This window comes from Porites lutea, chromosome 7 (genome assembly GCF_958299795.1).
Source record: "Porites lutea chromosome 7, jaPorLute2.1, whole genome shotgun sequence".
NCBI classification, from domain to species: Eukaryota; Metazoa; Cnidaria; class Anthozoa; order Scleractinia; family Poritidae; genus Porites; species Porites lutea.
The window spans coordinates 17,264,760-17,285,421 of record NC_133207.1 but is presented as its reverse complement, the minus strand read 5'-3'; the positions used below and the strand labels follow the sequence as shown (position 1 = coordinate 17,285,421).

Sequence of the window (20,662 nt, the reverse complement as noted above, 5' to 3'; positions counted from 1 at the left end):
TTTGCGAACAGTTTCACCAAAATGAGCATTTTTCTCCTATTGAATTAATTAAGTTCGGCTGGAATTAAGATCGGTGTCTGAATCAATTAAGGCGGTCTAAATAGTTTAGATTGGCCTTATTTCGAATTAGGTTCGGCTCATGAAAAGTTCGGCGTCTTAATCGGGCCTTAGGGATGTTCATGAAGAAATACCATACATAAAAACGGACGCCGAAATGTTCTGTTGAAACATGGTCTCTTTTTGGGAGTGAAATAAAGCTTGAGCCACGCCCAAACTTGTCACCTTTTGGGGTTTTTATTCTTAAATTTCTCAAGGGCATCCCCGTCTCTTTTATATCCTCTTCTAGAGAGAGAAAAACGTCTCCTAGACTCAGTTTAAAAGTACGGACTATTAAACTGGTGACGGCTTTCGAGCTGAAAAACTATTTCTAGGGCGGAGAAAAAGTAGGTTACAGTTTTCATCTGGCTGATTATCCACAAGTCTTTTCCTTTGTTCGATATTTTTTCTGTTCAAGATTCCAAAATCAATTAATCTTCTGTTTTTACCTATCGCTTAGTAAACTTTCGACAGATTACATTGTTACAAAATATTGAAGTTTTCACTCAACTTACGTCAACTTAGTAGACTGCAGCTATTTATTCAGATAAACAAAAGTCAATGAGGTCTACAAAAAACATGAACTTATTGGCCTCTTAAAAGTATACTAATAAATACATTCAAGAGGCTATGAATGACGTAATAGCCACTGACACAGTAAACTTGAATGCGCAATCAGTACCAAGAGAGCATAATTACTCTCTCTCTCTCTCTGTCTCTCTTGGCAATACTAAACGAAACAGGAAAGTTGTTAATAGTATAGCAATCGAAGCGTTTTATAATAACTTTAGTCAGGAAATGAATCTTTGAACTAAATGAATAATAATAAAAAAGTGTAAGAAAGTTAATCCTATTTCCGGATGGCATATAAAATTAAAAACCTTGAAAGTCCTGGAAGTTAGATTCGATAAACACGCCTAGTTCTGTACATGTATATTGTTTCGAAATTATTCAAGTGTTAAATGCTTCAACGCGGGTACAAGCCCAGAATATTTTTAAATATTTAAAACTGGTTTCCTGTTAATGATGTTCCGCTTTGGCTAAAATCAAGAGTTCTCGAAACTTCGCTGGTTTATTTCTGGAATACAAGTAATCTTAAGGGAATAAGGAGTTTAAGTAAGCGCCGAGTGGTTTAACTTCCGGCAATTAATCATGAGCAACAACACGCAAGCTAAAAATTCCAAGACAAAACAGAAGTGAAGAAGAATTTTCACTTTCGTGTCCAGCAGAACAAGAGATGTCGGAGAAAGTAAAGACGACAGTGGCGTTCTCTTGCCCTCTCTTCGTCCTCATCATGAGTCAAAACATGTAACGTTCAGAAGATTACGACCATTTACAGATAATACACTGGGCAATTGTTTAAAATTCTAGTAAAGCTGTTTTGATATTCTTTTAATATTCTTGACAGAGTTTGTTAAGTTATTTCGAGCCGTCAGACAATGCCTTCTCAGTTGTCAATTGATCATTCGACATTCCCTCGATAAACGTGAATTGCATGTGCCGTTTATCACCGCAAAAAGGGATGTACTGAGTGTGTTTGCACGTGTTCATCAAATAGGAGCACCCAAAGAAAATATAGTTCAAAACCACTTAAACATAGCATTGTTAAACGTATTTTAGTATTTAAACAGTAAATATAGGCATATTTTTATCCCCTAAAAATTTTTCATCTATTCGGATTTCCTACCTGAAAGTCTAGTGATCCGAAAATTATAGGGATCAAAACTTAGACTCAGCCAGAAAAGAGGCTCCCGAATATTCTAGGTGACCTTTTTAGGGTAAATATCCGTTAAAAATGGGCAATTATTCCATTTTTTAGATGTTCGAAAATCCTAGGAGAGGCAGGCAAGCAAGAAATTTTACAACAAATGTTCCGAAAATTCTAGATATCAAAACGTCTTCCGAACAGATATTTTCCGAAGATTGACGTTTGGTGCCTGATCAAAGTTGAAAGGGATGCACTGAAAGAGAGGTTCTACCAACAACACAACAAAAGAAATGTTTCGACCATGTTGAGACAACGTTTAAATGAAATTTTGAAAACCCACCAAACATGAAAAAACGAGCCAGAGTACTGTTGAAAGAAGGCGTAGAAAGGTCTCCACATAGATTGTCACTTCTTGACCCTTTGGTGACGGCCGGCTAGAAGCGAAAAAACCGCATTTTTCACCAGTTCCTCTTCCTTAGACTAGTTTTCGGCTAATTATCATAAGAATGGCTAAAAATGAGTTTCGAATGAAAAAAAGGCGTATTTTCCGGCTGGTGTAATCAAACAGCTTTTTTGTTTTCCACGCATGCGCAAACGCCAATGTTTGGACTTCTTTTATTTTTATTTTTTGCGAATCTATTTTGATCTTTCTCTCTCGCTCTCTTTTTTTCCTTCTTTTCCTTCTTTATTGGCAGTTTTTTTGCCCACTTTATCGTCTTTCTTTTGCATGGAATTGTGGCTGGCTAACTTTTTAGGAAAGGGACAAATTTAATTTTCAAAGAGTAGTATGTAAACAGCAAAATTGGCAGTGGATTTTTCCCCAAAATGTTACCTTTTTTGGTGAGTATAACGCTGTCAGGATTGGTCAGCAAAGATCTATCTTTGCTGACGTTGTTGCTTACCAATTCATTAGGGAGCTTTAGCAACGACGACGGCGACGGCAACGGCAACGAGGACGTCAAAAGAAGCAATAGGTTTATATTTGCAAAAACAGCAACTTTGCACGCGCATCACGCTTTTTTGTACATTTCTTTACCGTCCTTGCGCCATTACGACGTGAAAATGCCTAATTGCAAGTTTTATGGAGGACGTAAACAAGCGACGACGAATCTCTTTTTCTCTTTCTAAACTTGGGTGCGGTCCTAAAGAAATCAGCTCCAGCGAAATTCGCCTACGCTTGCCATTTTCAGCAAATTGGAATAAACGACGTCTGCCGTTGTCGTCGTCGATGCTAAAGCTCCCTATTAACTTCAACTGAAAGCCCAAATGGCGGAGTCCGGGAGAAATGTATACATAGTTCCGTATGGGGTCGTGTGCGAGCCGAGCCGAAACCGAGCCGAGCCGTCCGAAAAGGGTTAAGAGAATTCTGAGACTACATTCCGTCATGATTCTGTTAAATCGGAGTTAACACCAGTGATTCCAAATCTAGGTGTACGCATTAGCTTTGCGGCTATGAAAATTGGCGTGCCAACTTGATTAGTTTTATCTACTATTTAGGTGTCCCAAACTCCATACAGGTAACAAAGCATATTATTCTTCATTCTCCTTTTTTTATCCCATTTTTTCGTTAATTACTGGCAAGTACTAGCGAGCCTGCATTCTATTTGAGAGGGCCAATCAGGTAATGTTGTGACTAAAATGGACACCTTAAAATCGGGTTGGACACTTTATGTTTATTACACAACGCTATGTTCTATACCACGCTATACTATATTTATGCGAATTTATTGGGCACATGCATGTTTGAGAAAAGTAGGAAAATCAGAGTAAGAGACAATTGTGCAAGGAAATGTGTTGAGTACACGGTTTAGCACCGAATTTCAGTGATTAGGGTTAAGCACTGTTTTAAAAAGCGTTAGAACTTTTAATAATGTAATGATCAATGCCATGTAAAGTACGTTGAAATTAACTTGTGTCGGCAGTTGGCCCTTGACGGTGTAGTGGATACGGATGTGGATTTTAAATCAGATGGTGCGGTTTCAAGTCCTACATACTACCTACTGTTTTCTTTCTTCTCTTTTTTAAAACTTTAAGTTATAAGACTCCTATCATGTATTTTGAGTGAAGATGACCATCTGACTTTGGGGTATCCATTCTAGTCACAACCAGTGCATGACAAATTAGCGCTGAAAGTTCTCGAGTTTTTTAGATGTCAGATTCATTTTGTACAAAGGAGAGTAAAGGTGTGATGAACATTCTTTCAGGATGCGCGGGCTGAGACCATGATGACCTGTACCCTTGTTGCTAGTAATCGATTTAAGGATATTCGAAACCTCTATTTCAGAAATTAGCGGGATGCTATAAGAAGCTCCAGAGTCCAATCTTTGATGAAATAAAGTTCCTTAGTTTGGAGTGATCACACTCTTCCACGTTGTCTTTATTCAAACTTGCAATAGAATCGACTAAAAGAGCTGTTTAAAGATATCTGCAATCTTTTCCACGGAGCTACCATTGTAGTTCAAATTAGAGATTTTTGGTGGAGGTTTACGGTTCCACCAATCTGTTTAGTATATATACGGTTCCACCAATCTGTTTAGTACACGGGGAAAATTGCACCATTACCTATTTTACCTGCAGCCGTATTTTGTGGCAATGGGAACTGTTCTTCCAAAATCGTTCACGGGAGCTTTTCCCTCCAACAGCCGCCTCGATGTTCGTGAAGTTTAAGCAAAATCTATAGAAGCTTTATCGAGATATTTTGGGATGAAGTTTTAAGGTTAGAAATACAATGGAAACTGGACAATCTTGATGTTCGGCCGTTATCTGTAGAAAACGAAGAGCTTTTGAAATGCAATTTGTCCTCCGTAGTAGTTTCAATCTTTTTAAAAACATGTGTGAAAGATCATTGGGATAGCTCCTGTCAATTGCTAGAAAGAACGATTTGATTAGTGTGTATCGAGGCGCTCTTGTTCGCAGTTTTGTTAACATTTTGGTCTACTTAAACAAATAAGCGAATAATTTTGAAACCGCTTGACAGATTTTTTTTTTTTTAATTTTAAATTCTCGAGATTAACCATCGTTTTACATGACCTTTGAGTTTCAAGAATATTTATATCTTGTAAGGCAGTAAAATAAGGGTTACAATTCGCTAATTTTTGTCGGAAATTTTGTGTTTACAAGTGAGAGAGTTTCATTATTTAGGGGTATTGTCTCCCAATTCCATATTTTCGTGGACAACAATAGATAACATTTTCTACATATTACAAATGCATTGTTAGTTACTACCGTTCATCCTATCGAGCCACCTTAACTGACGTCACATTACGTTAAAGTGCCCATCACCAAAAATTTTTTATTTTCTTATCTGAAACTATACCTTATTAAAATAACTTCTGCGAAAAAATTTTGCGATTTGAACAAAAGCCGATTTTTTTACAATTTTTTGAAGTCTACATTTTTGCGGTACACCCGCGCCGCTGATCACGCAAACTTGCAGGCTCGGCTATGACGTCATGTGACGTAAATTAAGGAACTCGCTTTACCTTGCCTTCACTAGCTGTACACATAAAAGATCGATTACAAGTAAGGATTGAATCGCTATGTCTTCGCAAGAAGAAAGTTGTTTTGAAACAGAAAGTGAAAAATCAAGAAGTGAAGACGAGACCATCGAGGTAGAAGCGGTCGTATGAGAAACAGAAAACAACATACAAGACGATTGGCTCGAGCCGTACGCAGACGAGCCTTTAGCTGATCAATGGCTGCAAAACAGTCGGTGTGAACAAGCTGAAAGAGATCAGTTGGAAGAACTTAGAAGAGCTGGAAAAGAGTCTTGAAAACGGCGTTCGTGTGGCTGACTGGTAAGTTTTCTTGATAGTTCTGCGGGCTACTGCTTCGAACGTTCAGCAGCAACAAAAGAACTATATATCTTCTACATTGCTCTCGAGTCAGTTTAGAAGCTTTTCAATGTTTGCGGCATTACTCGCGTCTATATTTTACGTTTACGTGTACTTGTGGAATTTGTAGCAGTAATCTGTTCATACACATTAGTGAATGCTATTGCTGCAAGGAGCTGGAAGGTTGTGTTGAGGCCCATGTCGAGTGAAGTTGTCCGCGAAGAACCCTTCATTTTCTTTACTTCTCGGGGTTAATTGTACAACTTTAATGTAACACTGATATTGACGTATAAAATCTGTTCTACAGCAGTAGCATTTCTTTTACATTTGTTGTAGATATCTCCGATCAATTGATTGCCGGGAGTTTACAAGACTTGTCTATGAACACCTGGGGAAAAAAAGGATACCTCTCCCTGCCTGTGCATATGCTGCTATTCAGAAATCAGTTCTTACCAAGGAGGACGAGCAACTAGCTGGTTTTTAGTTAGAGGAAGATTAAGTTCCCCTACAGACATTCATTTAGTGAATGCAGCTGAGTATATTTAAGTAAGGGTAGCATGGAATTTGGGGCTGTCACAAGTTGTATGGCCACATGATGAATTTCTTTATCACATTTTTTCACATTTTTTTCAAGTTTTTTCAATGCTATGAACATCTTGAGCCTGAACTTGAAATTAAGGTTATTTATTTCAAAGTCGTAAAAAGCCAATTTGCTTTCATTGATTTCCATCCATTTAAGGAGACTTGTACCTATTCCCCTGTAGTTTAAACTTGGCACTATTTTTTTTTTTTTTTCAATGAATTGTAATTATCATTCATTGCAAATTTTCCTTCCTTTTCAATGGCTGCGTGCCTAACTGCCTACAAATAATGGTCTACTCAAGGACAATGTCATCCAACTTTGCTTTGCTGCAAATAAAAAAAACTGGTGATTGAATGACAAAACAATATTATTGACCTCAGTTATTGCAAAATATAGTGATTTGTCAGAGTCTCGCAGATCAATAATAAATATTATTTGCCTCAGTGTTTGGCTTTCATCTGCTCCCCACTGACAAATCACAAAATCTTGCTCAACATTGTCCAATTATTGTTAATTTTTAAAATCAATATTTTATTGGGAAGTTCCAATCTTCTCTTTTATTTAACTGTAAATAACAGTAGTGAAGACAAATCACATATGGTGAACTTTGCTATTTGGTAACAGTTCAAAATCTCTATGCTCCATGTAGTAGCTGCTGTTTGGTTTCTGTACAAACATACCAACCTTTAAAAACATTTCGTTCAAGATGACAATTAAATGCCAAGGGCCTTGGGATTTTTGACCAATGGCAATCACTCTAAAAAGTTAATTCTTTTCAACTTGGAAATCAGGACAACCAAAAACTTGAGGATATTGATTGATGTGTGGTCATTTTAAAAAAAATTTCTTTAGGAGTGTTGACAATAATATGACTTAAATATGACTTGTTTCACAATAGAGTGCAATAATTGAGTAAAATTTCTGACTAGATTAGGAGATCAACTTTTTCTGTAAAGATTCTCTAGTATTTCACATCTGTTTATATAACAAATCACTTTTCTTCCATTTTTATGCAGAATAAAAATGTCTTATTCTTTATTGTTTCTTGGACAATCTAAGACGGCACTATGTCCTCTCATTGGCTTCTTGCATAAAGAGCAAACAGGGCGTGCTCTTGCAGGCCGTTCTCTTTGTTCACCCCATGTCTGATTTGGCACTGCAATAAAAAATGTATTGAGATAAGGACAGATGATAGAATAAAATGTTCCTTTTTCTGACAGAGCGAACCTTCATTTAAGTATAATTCTTTGCTTATGCAAAGGACCCTGAAATGACTTACTTCTGCACAGGTTGTCTAAACATCAGCAAACAAAAACAAGTCCTCCTCAGGACTACACTAAAGCAGACAATCAAACAACAATGCATGAAAAGACTACTGGGTTCAAACCATTTGCTAAAAAATAAGGGGATTGATCACCAAGCCTCCCCTCAAGGGAATTGATCAGCCTCACTAGGCTCACCCGTCATCAATCTACAACTTTAGATTTTAAACAATGCTGCTTCAAGTTCCAAAACACATACCAGATGGTGCTGTGGGGGGAACAGCTGTTGTAACCATGTTCATCCTCTTTTCTATCTTCCTGATGGCCTCTTCCCTGGGTTGTTTATCCAGCATGCTGTTCATTGGCTGAGCAACCATTTTCTTCATGTCATTGCATGCATCTTGAAGTTGCTGTTTGCTTAGGGTCATGTAAAACTTGAAGAGTTCTCCAACATAGTCTAAATGTTCATTGAACAAAAACAAGGTAATAATTTATGAAGAAGTATGAAACAAAAAAAAGTAGAATGATACTTAGAAAGCTATTTTAACTGTTGGATGAATGGTGGTTAAATACCAAAGTTTGGCTCAATCTTGTGGTTCCGCACAGTTGCTTCACCATTCTTGAATTTGGGGAATGTCATTTTCAGCAAGACACTTCCATCTTGATTAACTTTGTCATCACGGTGTAAATTGAAGTTAAAATGTAATGCAGCTAGTATGTGCCTACAGCATGAGAACAATATGCATATCATCAAAAGTTGCTAATATTTTTATTTAAAAAGCAATGATAGTATTTTAAAAGTTTCATTTTCCTGGCCAAGCAAACAAAAAATAATACACTATTGTTCAACTGGCAAATAAACCATTAATAATCTGTAGAGTCTTTAATGCTAGGGGAGGTATATATAAGATGCTATTACACAGTCAAAAAGTAACATTTTAGCCTACCTGCAGAACATTCCAAGATAGGAATAAGCAATAATCTTGGGTGCAAAGAAGTTAAGGACAGAATGAAACCCTTCCAGGCAGTCTGTCTGGGCATACAGGAATGCTTTCATGATTCCCTTCTTCAGGCTGTCAGAGGTCAGGGCTTTCTTTACTTTCTCATATACTAAGTGAGCTAAAAATAGAAATATTATAATTAAAATAAAATAAACTCGTTTCAGACATTTACTTAAGAGTAAAACAACAACATGGATCTCCAACGGGGCAAGTGTAAACAGGGCCTTTGACCTATGTGAGGCACTTTCCTGATGTGAAAGTGAATAGATATTATCATACACAGGAAAAAATATCAGATTCCCATTTTTGAATATTTTAGGGTATTTAAAGAATACCCATAACAATCCCAAATTTGGCAAAGTGAGACAAGTCCCAACCAGGGAATTCCCAACCAAGTTCCCTGATTGGGACTTGTCTCACTCTTCCAAATCTGGGATTTTTGCGGGAATTCTTTAAATACCCTAAAATATCCAAAAATGGGAATCCGTTATTTTTTCCTGTGATAGATGTTCTATTGAATCTACAGTAAGTGTACATGACCTGTAAGAAAAGCTTTGAATTTTTCACAAATTTACTATAAATGTCAGGATCTGCCAAAAGAAACAATTTCTTGAATGTTCAGTATGATGCAAGCAAATATTAATCATGTTTAACAAAAACTCGACATATGCTACACACAATTGACATTGGAGGCAAAATTATGTTCAGTTTTTCGTCTTGGACAGTTAAAATGGAATATAGAGCTTAAAAGACATGTATAATACAAATTACACACACCAGGATTGATCCATGTCCTATGATCACAAAAGACTGCCTAGGACGAAAGCGAAAAAAAAAGAAAAAAATCCAACAGCATCTTACCACTTCTAGCTGCGTACTTGATGAAGGACTACAAAAGCTCATGTTGATGTTGCAGACTCGTTGAGTGTTCTCAAACGAGACTTTGCAGATCTTACAAGCTGTTATAATTATAGACAAAAACAAGAAAGAAAATTAAGTGTGTAACTCTGTGCATATATCGGAAAGGAGTCTGAATCCTTGCCATTTGTAAAACCACCAAAAGCACGTGGTAATAGGTAAATTTTCACACATTTGCGTCGGTTGCTTACCATGCGCTTCTCCCTCTTGGAAGGTGGTTCCTCTGATTCTTCTTTCGCGTGTATTGTAGAAAATACACAAGTTCCTATATCGTCGGACCTCAGTGAATGTTTCAAATCCGAATCAGGCGAAAGTTGAAGTTGTCCTCTCTAAAATGAAGCGAACACAAGGAGGACGTCTTCCCCGGAGTCCAATCTTTCCTCTTCGAAAGCACAACGCCAACCCATCGCTTTCGCCTTCTTTGGGCTGTGGGGTTAGTCGACCCAAAAAACGGTATTTTATGCATACTAATTCCCTTCTTAGGGTTAGACACATTGCTACATCTCGCCGCAACGCACCTTTCTGGCATTTTGACCTTTTGCACGGGATAAAGTGAACTTTCACGAAGAGAAACCTGCCAGAACTCTTCAATGTTTACCTGCGATAAAGTCACATGTTCCTTAAAGTACGTCATATGACGTCATACTCCGAGAGAAGACTAAGACGAACGGTGTGTAAAATGGCGGCCAATTTGAACGTTTTCAAAAAATTGTAAAAAAATCGGCTTTTGTTCAAATCGCAAAATTTTTTCGCAGAAGTTATTTTAATAAGGTATAGTTTCAGATAAGAAAATAAAAAATTTTTGGTGATGGGCACTTTAACCCACTTTCTTTTTTATTGGTTCGGAGTCTCTGGGGCATTTTTCAAGGGGAAAAAGTAGTTTTTGAAAGGCCAAAATTCATGAATTTTTTTGGACGACACATTTTCACAGTTCAGAATTGTTAATCAAACTTATGTGAGGAACAAAATTAGATTTAAAACCTTTCATGTCATATACACTTTAGATTAAAAATTGTAAAAACTCTACGACGGCCGCAAAACATTGACAAAAGTGATCACCTGTTACTTCATTTGTAATTTCCCCAGGAAGCTTATCCAGTGAGACACCGCAACGCTTTTAAAATTGAAAATTAAAAATTGAAGAATAGCCTCATGATCAGTTCTTAGACATACCCTGCAGAAACGGGTAGAAAGGCCGGCTGTTTCCCACTATTTTATACAGATCTATTTTCATAATTTACAGTTTTAAAGAAAAAAACCAAGTATGACCCTGCTGAAACGTTGGAGGACATAGGTACGCACAAACGTTACTAAAACAGCTATGAAACTACTGCCGGATAACATAAAATATACCATATGTTTTATGTTTGTTTTTTGCTTTGTTTTTGTGTTTTTGTTTCTCATGTATTTTATTTAAATAACACTGTTATAGTTCACAAAAAGGACATAACTGTGTAATAAGGAATCAAAAAAGAGGGAAGAGACGAAGTGTATCTTACAACATTGGCTGTTTAACTAAATAGAGTTTATGAAAAACAAAATTGTTCTAGCTGGTATTTAATTTCTTTTTGGTTAGCAAAGTCTGAGAGAGTATAGTGCTTTGTTAAGAAGTTTACTTGAATGAATGAAAAATCTCATAAATAATAGAGGCGGCTATTGTAGGGCTGCTATTGTTGGGTTCATTTTCGGAAAGTCCAAACTGTAAAGATTCTTTCAATGACGGGAGTAAGTTGGAGTTATTCCAAGAGTTAAACCACCTAAATACACTTTCCCCATGTTACACTGTTCGTTATTTCTCTGGGATGTAGCAAAACTAGACTCATCACGGTTTTGTTAAGCAAACATACTTGGTTTCCTATTTTGAGGCAGGAAACTAAGTTACAATGAAAAGTCCTTGAGGTGAACATACAATAGAAAATGTAACTAATGCAGTACAAATCTGCCAAACGCATTCCTGACAATAGCATTTTAAGCAAAACGGTCTAACAGCCTGCATAACTGCCTGTAAATGCGAGCATTCTCATTGTGAGAGCAGCATACAGGTACACTTCGAACTGAGAAGAGACTTGCTAATCTTACGATCGGTAAGTTCCAATTCTTTTACCGCTTTTATTGATTTCAGTGCATTTTCTTTCTTCACTTGGTGTAAAAATGATACCAATCTTGTTTTGCCTTTTTTTCTTCTCAGCGTTCCGCTCATTTGCGGCAGCAAAGAGTTTAAAAAACGAGGATCTTAGAGAAATTTGCGCATTAAGAACGACGCCTTTTCACACTTGTAACTAAGGTCAGTACAGTAAAAATAAAATGATTATGAACACTAGAATAAATTCTTTGAATACACAATTAATTGAAAAATAATTTTATCTTTGCACCTTTAGCTAGTTAGCTAATACTTTGTTTTTTATCGCACAGTCCTTTTTTTGCTGACCGCAAAGTGAAAAGTTGATCTGGCATAACCAACGTTTGCTTCACTTTTATGGGCAGGAAAGGTATAGTAGGCGCTTGCTTTTTGAAAAACCTTTTGAATTAACCAAAATTGCAATACTCCTGATAATCAAAATTAAAAGCTGGGTGAAATAAGACTTTGGAAAACATTTGTAGTACAAAAATGGGGTTTAAGATGGCTTAAGTGGATTTTCACAGATTTTAATGACTAGCTGTGCCCCACAAAGTCTGAGAATAAGCTGCATCGCCATTCACGAAAATATCTGGCAAACGGTCTCCACGGCTGTATTAGAGAAAGATGACTTTGATTTATTTGTTACGACCAGTGTTTTATTGACATCATGGTTGTCATGGCAACATAATGTTATCATGGTCTATTTTAGTGCGGTCGAATTTCTCGGAATCGGACACGAAAGCTTGTCCCTGTAGAAGCCCCCCCCCCCCCCCCCCCCAATGTTCCTCAAGTTCGAGCAAATTTTATGTGAGCATTATCGGGATATTTTAAGATCAATTTTTGACGGTTAAAAATATAACAGTATTAACTGAGAAATTTTCTGAAGAAAACGAAGTCGCTTTGGAAATTCAATTTTATTTCATGAAGTCTCTTTCTATTTGAAAACGTGTGTGAAAAGTTCATGGGGATAGCTTTAGTCGATTGCGAGAGACAGACGTATTTGATCAGCATGCATTGAAGTCTGACCAATATATCCTAGTTGAATGGGTAATGACGTCACCTTTCCACTTAAGCGTGGCGTGGTTACTTGAAGAAAGGGTGTGTTCAGAGGGTCGAGATCTTGTTTTTTTTTTAATGTACCTTTACTGAGATAGCAAGTCAATAGGATTTATTTTAATACGGGTTTTGAGTATCTGTGTTTTCAAGGTGGCTCCGCCGTCATAAACGCAGGCGTCAGAGGTATTGAACTATAATTAACAGTTAATGAATGAGGCTGAGTATCTTATGAAGAATTATGGAGATCGAGGAGGGTGTTATCCGTCGAGGCCGTAGGCCGAGGCGGATAACACCCTCTGAGATCTACATAATTCTTCATATGATACGAAAGCCGAATTCAATAACTGTTTTATTATTCATTCAAAATAATTTCTAGTTTAAAAACATAGCTAAAACATGCTTACCTCCATCGATCCATCGATGTTCAGTTCATCTCCGATAGTGTACGTTTAGGTTTGTCCAGCTCCGCAAATATTCTCTAAATACCAGATGTCGCCCTTCGTGTTGTCTTCTTGGTGTTCTTGCCATGTTTTTAGCTATTTTGGGGCCCAGTTGTTACTCTTGAAACGAGTGAAATGTCCGCCATTTTTTCAAGTTCACAACCAAAACAACTCAACCTCGTCCCCAGGTCTTCTCGGTTGACGGTGCCTTAACCTGCGAAAACACTGCATTTTTGACGTCATTTCCTCGTTAAAGTCAAATTTCTTCCAAATTTGGTCATCAGTAACTGGTTATGGTGAATTAAACGTGTGCTTTTAGCCAATCAGAATCGGGGAAATATTTTGAATGAATAATAACGAACTTTATGCCTTATCTTTTCTTTTCGGTTTCTATTGGGATGGCCAGAAAACTTCGAGAAAGACTTACAGCTACATTCGGCAATAATATGGAATAATTTGACTTTACTGGTCATAAATATTTTACGAAATAAGCGCATAAGTGGACCGTACTTTTCGAAGAAAATCGCGTCTATTTTGCTGATATTTTTGGCTGAAATGTCTGGTATCAGCTTTTATTAAGTTTGCGCAAGAGATCATAATGTTATGATTTCTTGGAATGCTAAACAAATTAATTTCAGAAAATTCTATGGAGCAAAAGAAGGTAATAGGAAAGTGCTTCAAAGTTCAGCTATGAAATTGTTTTGTAATTTCGACGACGAATTGCTCTGTGACAGAACGAGCCGCTTCTAGTGCCTAAATTTCTAGATTTTTTTTCTCCGTTTAGTTAAAAAATAAAAATTGAAAGCACTTCGCTTGTTTACGCGAAAAAGCAATGGTGACTGGCACCATCTTTGATTGGAGCATGCGTATTAACTGGTATCCAACACTGTGACGTAATCGCTTTTGAAAACCTGCTCTTTCATTCATCCAAACGAGTATAGCATCTGATTCTCCACTCTGGAGAGAATTTTTGCCGGAAAAGATGAGACCCCGTTTTCACTGGATGCGTGTAGACGGTAGGCCATACCGGAAAAGAAATCACCGTTTTCAAACAAAAACGGACACGTGTGGACTGGGTGTTAGGCAGTTTTAGTTCTTTTTAACCAGATATTGACTAGCCAGTCTACGACAGCCGACCCCTCCCCTCCCCTCAGAAAAAGTCGGAGAAGGGGCTTGACCAGAAAACGGCTTGACTAACTTTAAATGGCGTTTTGCGACAAAAGGTCCAGGGGCACATTGGTTCAATTGACTTAAATTATGATATTCGAAGACACCATTAATCAAAATTTTTTAGAAATTCATTTTTATTTCTGATTTTACTTGCAGATGGAACCTTCTTCGCAACTTTTGTCCAACCCGAATTCCATTGATAATCAGTCCTCCGTTACCAACAGCACAGCTGTAGCCATTACTTCTTTAGTTTACGTGTTCGCGCCGGCAGATTTCAGCATAAAACTCGTTCTTGTTGTACTGTTTGTAATTTTTGGAGTCCTTGGAGTGGTGGGCAACATCCTAATTATTCATTTTCTTTCCAGGAAAAAGTCAGTTCCTTTCCTGCAGTCTTCTCCTTTCCTAAGAAACTTCAATCTTTACATGAGGAGTTTAGCTCTTTCAGATACACTCGCTTCTTTAATTAAAGGTGTTCTAATTTGTATAGAAATAATGTATGATGTATTCCAAAATGGCTGGCCTTGTAAAATAAGTCGATATATTAGTGGTACGTTTTACCTTATAACAGTGAATAATTTAATTGTTATAAGCACCGAGAGGTTTCTTTCAACCCGTGATGTTCCTAAAACGTTCAGTAGTTCCACTGTCCGTAAATTAGTGTATGCAGCGTGGCTTTCAGGGTTTTTTATGGGGTTGTTTCCAGCAGCAACACTAAAAGGTGTAAGATACGGTATTAATGCTACACATTACACAATGGTCTGTAAACCCGATATCAGTTATCTACCTAACAGGGTAATTATAGTAGGCTTTGCACTGATACAGCACGTCATACCGAGTATTGCTTTGATTTGTATGAACATCATCATAGCTAGAAGGGTATGGAAAGGAAGCAAAAGAAGGATCGATATACAACGAGATAACGCCATTAGGGCGAGGATGAGATTACACCAAATCAAAAAAACTAGTTTACTGATAACTGTTACCATAGCTTTCGTTATACCTTATTCATCAATATTGTATTACACGGCCTTTGTTGCGGTGGCTAAACCATCGCTAGATTTCCAGGAAGATTTTGTGATAAGACATTTTTGTTGGGTGGTGGTTTTTTCCAGCAGTGCTATAAACTTCATCATATATCTGGTTCAGATGAAGGATTTCCGTGTATTTTTCCTGAAACATTTCCTCGGCAAGGGTGATGGAAATTGTCAGGTTAATCCTAACGTAGAATAGTTGGGAAGCACATAGTTCCCCCGCGGTACGAAGTCGTTCCCGTCACTTGTCAGTCACGTAGTTGGCTTTTTTGACTTCGTGAATGCTAAAAGCAGTGGCGGATCCAGGGCAGGGTCCCGGGGTCCCCGGCTTCCCTTATTTTCAGACCAAAAAAAATTTATTGAGACCGCCCCCCCCCTTATTTCAAGGTCTGTATGACCGCCCCCCCTCCCCCCGCCCCCTTATCTGAAGGTCTGGATTTGCCACTGAAAAGCAATGCCAGGAAGCCTCTAATCGCAGGGAACGCTCTGCCAACCTTAAGTGTTGACAAGTTTGTACTTAGGGCCCAACGAAAAATCACACGTCACGAATTTCCTTAAATGTCAGTATTTAAGAAAAGTCATTATATATGCTCTGGCGATTATCCTTTCTATCAATACTACCCTTTCTCAGTAGTATATGCTTTCATAAGCTACAAAAAAAGCTAAAAAATATATACTTTGTTATCTTCTCCCTATTGTTTACTTGAGAACATAATTATTAAATCTAATTTTGTTTTTGTAGCACATGATATGGTAGTAAAATTCACCTTTGTATAGCAGATCCCGCGAAATGAGTAGAGCAGTTCAATGAATCGGGCGAAAAATTTATTTTTTTGCCATTGGTGGTTTTCACTGTCACGCATTGATAAAGATAAAGTCCAGAATTTGGGAAATGATAGAAGGTAAATATGGGAGAAGAAGATTTAGGTCGATGCAATGCTTCCAATGGGAGATATTTGGAGTTATGTTTTAGCTAGACAGCATAGAGCATAGAGCTCTATGGGTTCTTTAACGTCCGCCACAGAATTAATGCGTGCAAGAGTTGTGAGATGGGGCCTAAGGTTTATCGGTGAGGTAAAGATACATTGTAACTGATAAAAAGTTTTAATTTAGAAATTTCCCTGTTAAAGAACTGCTGTTATATTGAAGAAGACTAAGCGCATTCAGTGCAAAATATTTCAACTACATATCACTTTTAACAGGCAATTCAAAGTATTGACTCAGAAAACAAAAAATTCAGGTAGGCATACACAGTTTTTATCTTCTCTTTTCTCCTTATATTTTTCTGTATTAGCCCTGGTCGTGCCTTAAAGTTGTGCCATATAAATCGACCTTGTTTAACGATAAGAGGCCGCAATATCGTGTAAATAGTTGTAGAGTGAAAAAGAATCAATAAACTTAACTATTAGCTGTCTGACTCTGTTCAAATTATTTTGTTTTATTCACATGTCCGAGAACAAGGCGCGGTGACCAAGGAGACCTAGGGTAACTTATCGTATGTACTGGAATAAACGACGCTGTGCTTAAATTCTTCACGCCTTAAATGCGGCGCTTACTTGAGAGCGGCGCATATTGTTGGGTGGATCTTACCGGGTAATCGGGGGTGGTGCTTATTCGTGTAAATATGATATGGGCGAACCTATAAGATTTCAAGCTTATATTTAAAGTTTGATTCAGTTTTAAATTCCCCGCTCTGATTGGCTAAAAAAAATATTCGGATGACCCTTTGAATTCAAATAAAATGTCAAAATAATGATTAAAAAAGGGTAGCATATAGCTTTTTCAGTAAAGTTTGCCTTGGTACATGGGAATTAAGCAGTTGGTCCGACGAAACTCACTGCAATGACTTGCTTGAGTGACTGCCAAACAGTAGCTTTCCAGTACACAAAGCAACTGAATCAGCCACTTATTTCAATTTCGCGTCTAACCGTCCCCTGACTTTTCTCTATCTTTTTTATATCTAGGTATTTTTCTCGAAAAAATGAGAGTTAGAACAATGACCTTGATCTCAGGGCCGGAAGAAGTCAAAGAATTGCCCGTAAATTCGTAATGGCGGAAACCGTTTATGACCGTTTATTTTTGCAATCAAACCTCTTTAATTTAAGGCCATGTTCACACGATATCGGATGGCTTATGCGCCGCCACGAACAGCATACCGGATTGAGCTTCTGTTCACACATCATTAAAAACTATCCGTTATAGTGTGAACACCTATCCGATACTTCACTCTCCACTTTAGACATCGGCGGGGCGCAGCTTTTCTCCGTCACAGAAAACGCGCCTCCACAACCGTTCTTGTGTTAACAGAAGCCCAATTCGGTATGACATTCGTGGCGGCCCAAAAGCTATCTGATATAGTGTGAACACCTCTTCGATATTTGACTCTCCACTTTAGAGATCGGTGCGGCGCAGCTTCGCTCCGTCAAAGAAATCGCGCCTCCAGAGCCGTTCTTGTGTGTGAACAGAAGCTCAATCTGATATGATTTTCGTAGCGGCGTAAAAGCTGTCTGGTATAGTGTGAACATAGCCTGAATATAGGGAATTTCGCTACTCAGTTGCGAGTCGAGAGTTGGATACATTTTTGACCGCTTTTAAGTGAGACAAAATTATCTGTTTTTTAACTCTGAATACAAACACTCGCCGCTGGCACTAGGGCTTTCGCGTGTGTCACTGTAACCTGTTAAAAACGCAAATAGCGAGTGAGGGTTTTATGCCTGAAAACTTTCGTCGCGCCTTTTCTCCCGACCAAACTGACTGCCCCTGGATCTCATCCGAGGCTAGTGAAGGTCTGGACAATCATATGTTTCCGACTCAATTCTCCGTCAGTGTCCATGCTAAACTCGTATCCAGATCTCCCAAAGCCAAGAAAAGGTAGATCTCACTTTTCAGAGTATACTAAGAAAGAATGAGACATATAACTGGATAAGCTTAGGTCTACACAGGGCACTAGTTGCGACACCAGTTGCACTGCCTTCTCCACAGGCTTTTCCAAAGCATACTGGGGAGCAAGGAACAGGCGAGAAGCGTAAGAGCTGGAGACAAGCAAGAAGCGCAAGAGGTGGATGATAGGAACGAGCACAGAGCGCGAACAGAGATTGATGTTCTCTCCCCCCACGCGCTTTCTTGAAAAGTTAACTCAACTATATATCACATCAAGAAGCGATTACAAGCGACTGGGGACAAGGCAGATGTTTTCTCGCCCTTGTCAACAGGTTCTCATTTTACCGCGTTTTGAACAGCGATTCTCATTGGTTTATCGAATCTAAGATTATTTTTCCATCTCTTTCAATTTCCTTTTCAGTTTTAATCAATATGCGTTTTATGATATGATCGCCAGTCAATGGTTGATACCCCGTTAACACGGACACCAAATATAATAGAACTGAGTGTGGGGACAGTGAACTTACGTACCTGAGGGACCAGAGGCCCGTTTCTCGAAAGTACGGGTAACTTTTCGGGCTCGAAATCAAATATTCAAATCGAAATATAAAGAATAGGAGGGCCGGTCCTGGCTTGCAAACTACTCCATTTTGTTTCATTAACTGATAGTTTTATCATGTTAGATGCAAAACTATGGAAACCTCAATCTTTAATGTTAACGGAGACAGCTTACCGGGCCCGTTAATTATCGGGACTTTCGAGAAACGGGCCCCAGGTACTAAACTGTCCTTAATAGAGAGATGTCCGTATATCGAGGTATACGTAAGAAGTTAGAGGAGACTTTGTAAAACTCGTTCTCGACCCCAGTGCTTACACTTTTTCAGTCATGCGGAGAACAGCTCTGGGGTCGAGATTGAACTTAAACTGTCAAACCGTCTAGCTACCATCTTAGGAAAGCAACTTGTAATAAACCTGACATTAATACTATGTGTTTCAAAAACTCTTTTATTAACCGTTTAGTTTTTAAATATGAATTAACTAAGTAATGTACTAGATTTTAATTCTTACTTTTTACCTTTTTATACTTTTTACTAGATGTACAATTTCTTAATCAAATGCACTTGTGACAAAAGATATGTATTTTTATCTTTTGACGAATAAAGACTTAATTATTATTTTTTAATATTATTATTGTTACCGCGGGTCTATCATTTTACGACTTTGAGCCAGCCAAGAAGGCAACAAAAGTAATATTAATAAGTTCACAACTCCTTTAATTTTGCAGCTTGAATATAATGACTAACAAGACTGAAAATTAGCAGTTTTTATTGACTTTTCAACGAGTGAACTTGACGACTTAGTCAACAGTCTGTCACTAAACTGTCATTCAGATTCATGGTCACCTGCAAACTAACAATGCGTCAACTGACATATTTCATTAAAAAAATATTCCTTGTTCCCTGAACCTTGTTAGATGTCGTCATTATTCGGATCCTCTGTAGAAATAGCTGGCAGGAAAACATTTATTGTTCGCTTCTTTTGTGGATTCTTTTTTGAAATAATAAAAGGATCCTCGATTTCACGGCATAGTAATCTCTTGCTATTTTCTTTGTCCTTTTCCGTGAGAACGCCCTTTTCAGCTCTACTAGATTTAATCTCAAGCTTGTTTTTTTCTAAGTTATCTTGTTTCCAGGGCAATATCCGACTGCAGACAAACGCAGAATCTTCCTTTCTTCCAGTTAGGAAATCATTAGGTAGTTTTTCTTTTCGTAATGGCGGTAAACTAAAGTCAAGTTTATTTTTTCTGGCTTCGACGTCCACCGATAATAAATCCAAGCGTTCATTGCGCAAATTTTCTCGTGCTTTTAGCAGGACCGTTTTAGTCCCTGTGATGCGTAGATCTTTTAATTTACTTTCTGACGAAAAGGGGAGGGATCGTCTTTGAAGGATGCTTCTTTGAAGAACGGACAAAGCGTCTTTACTAAAATACCTTCGGGTAATCTCTCTCTCCCTTTCTGCAAAAATTCTTTTCCCTTGTAACGTCATTTTGACGTTACTGTCTCGTGAATAAGCATAAAATCGAGTCTCCTTGTTTAAGCGGAACAGGAACCCTCCTGGACTGGCCAAGGATAAATTTCTTTGCAGTTCAAGTTTCTTGACAAAACGGTTCCCATTCGTATCCACGGTTCGGATTTCTCGATGATGTAGCATAACGTTTATTCCACTCATACAAGTTCTGCCCCTTTCATAAAAGCATAGGGAACAAGCGCGAAGCCGAGTAAGGTTCGAGTTATAAAATGGCAAGGAAATTTGCCAATCAAATCAACTGAAAAACTTGCCGTGAAACTTGCGGAAATATTTGCCGTCAAATCTCGTACAATGGTTACCGTGTTAGATTTTTGTAAACCTGAGTATCCGGCCACGTCGTTCTCAATAAAGAAAATGTCTGAAGTGAAGTCTTAGCAGCCTTTAAAAGAGCATAACATAACCTTTTGCGCACAATGAAACACACAGCACGTGTTTGCTGCAAAGTTCATAAACAGATGTTTCTTAGAGAGATTGACA

The 20,662-nt window shown here is 37.9% G+C and overlaps 1 protein-coding gene across 1 annotated transcript; it reads right to left on the bottom strand.

Moving 5' to 3' along the window:
• Positions 1-6,270: 6,270 nt before the first annotated feature.
• Positions 6,271-8,590, bottom strand: LOC140944078 (uncharacterized). Its single transcript, XM_073393191.1, has 3 exons — positions 8,430-8,590; positions 7,742-7,939; positions 6,271-7,376 (listed from the first exon to the last, which is right to left on the bottom strand). Exons 1-3 carry the CDS (start codon positions 8,521-8,523, stop codon positions 7,249-7,251), a joined length of 420 nt encoding a protein of 139 aa, XP_073249292.1. The 5' UTR covers positions 8,524-8,590; the 3' UTR covers positions 6,271-7,248.
• Between the last annotated feature and the right edge of the window lie 12,072 nt (positions 8,591-20,662).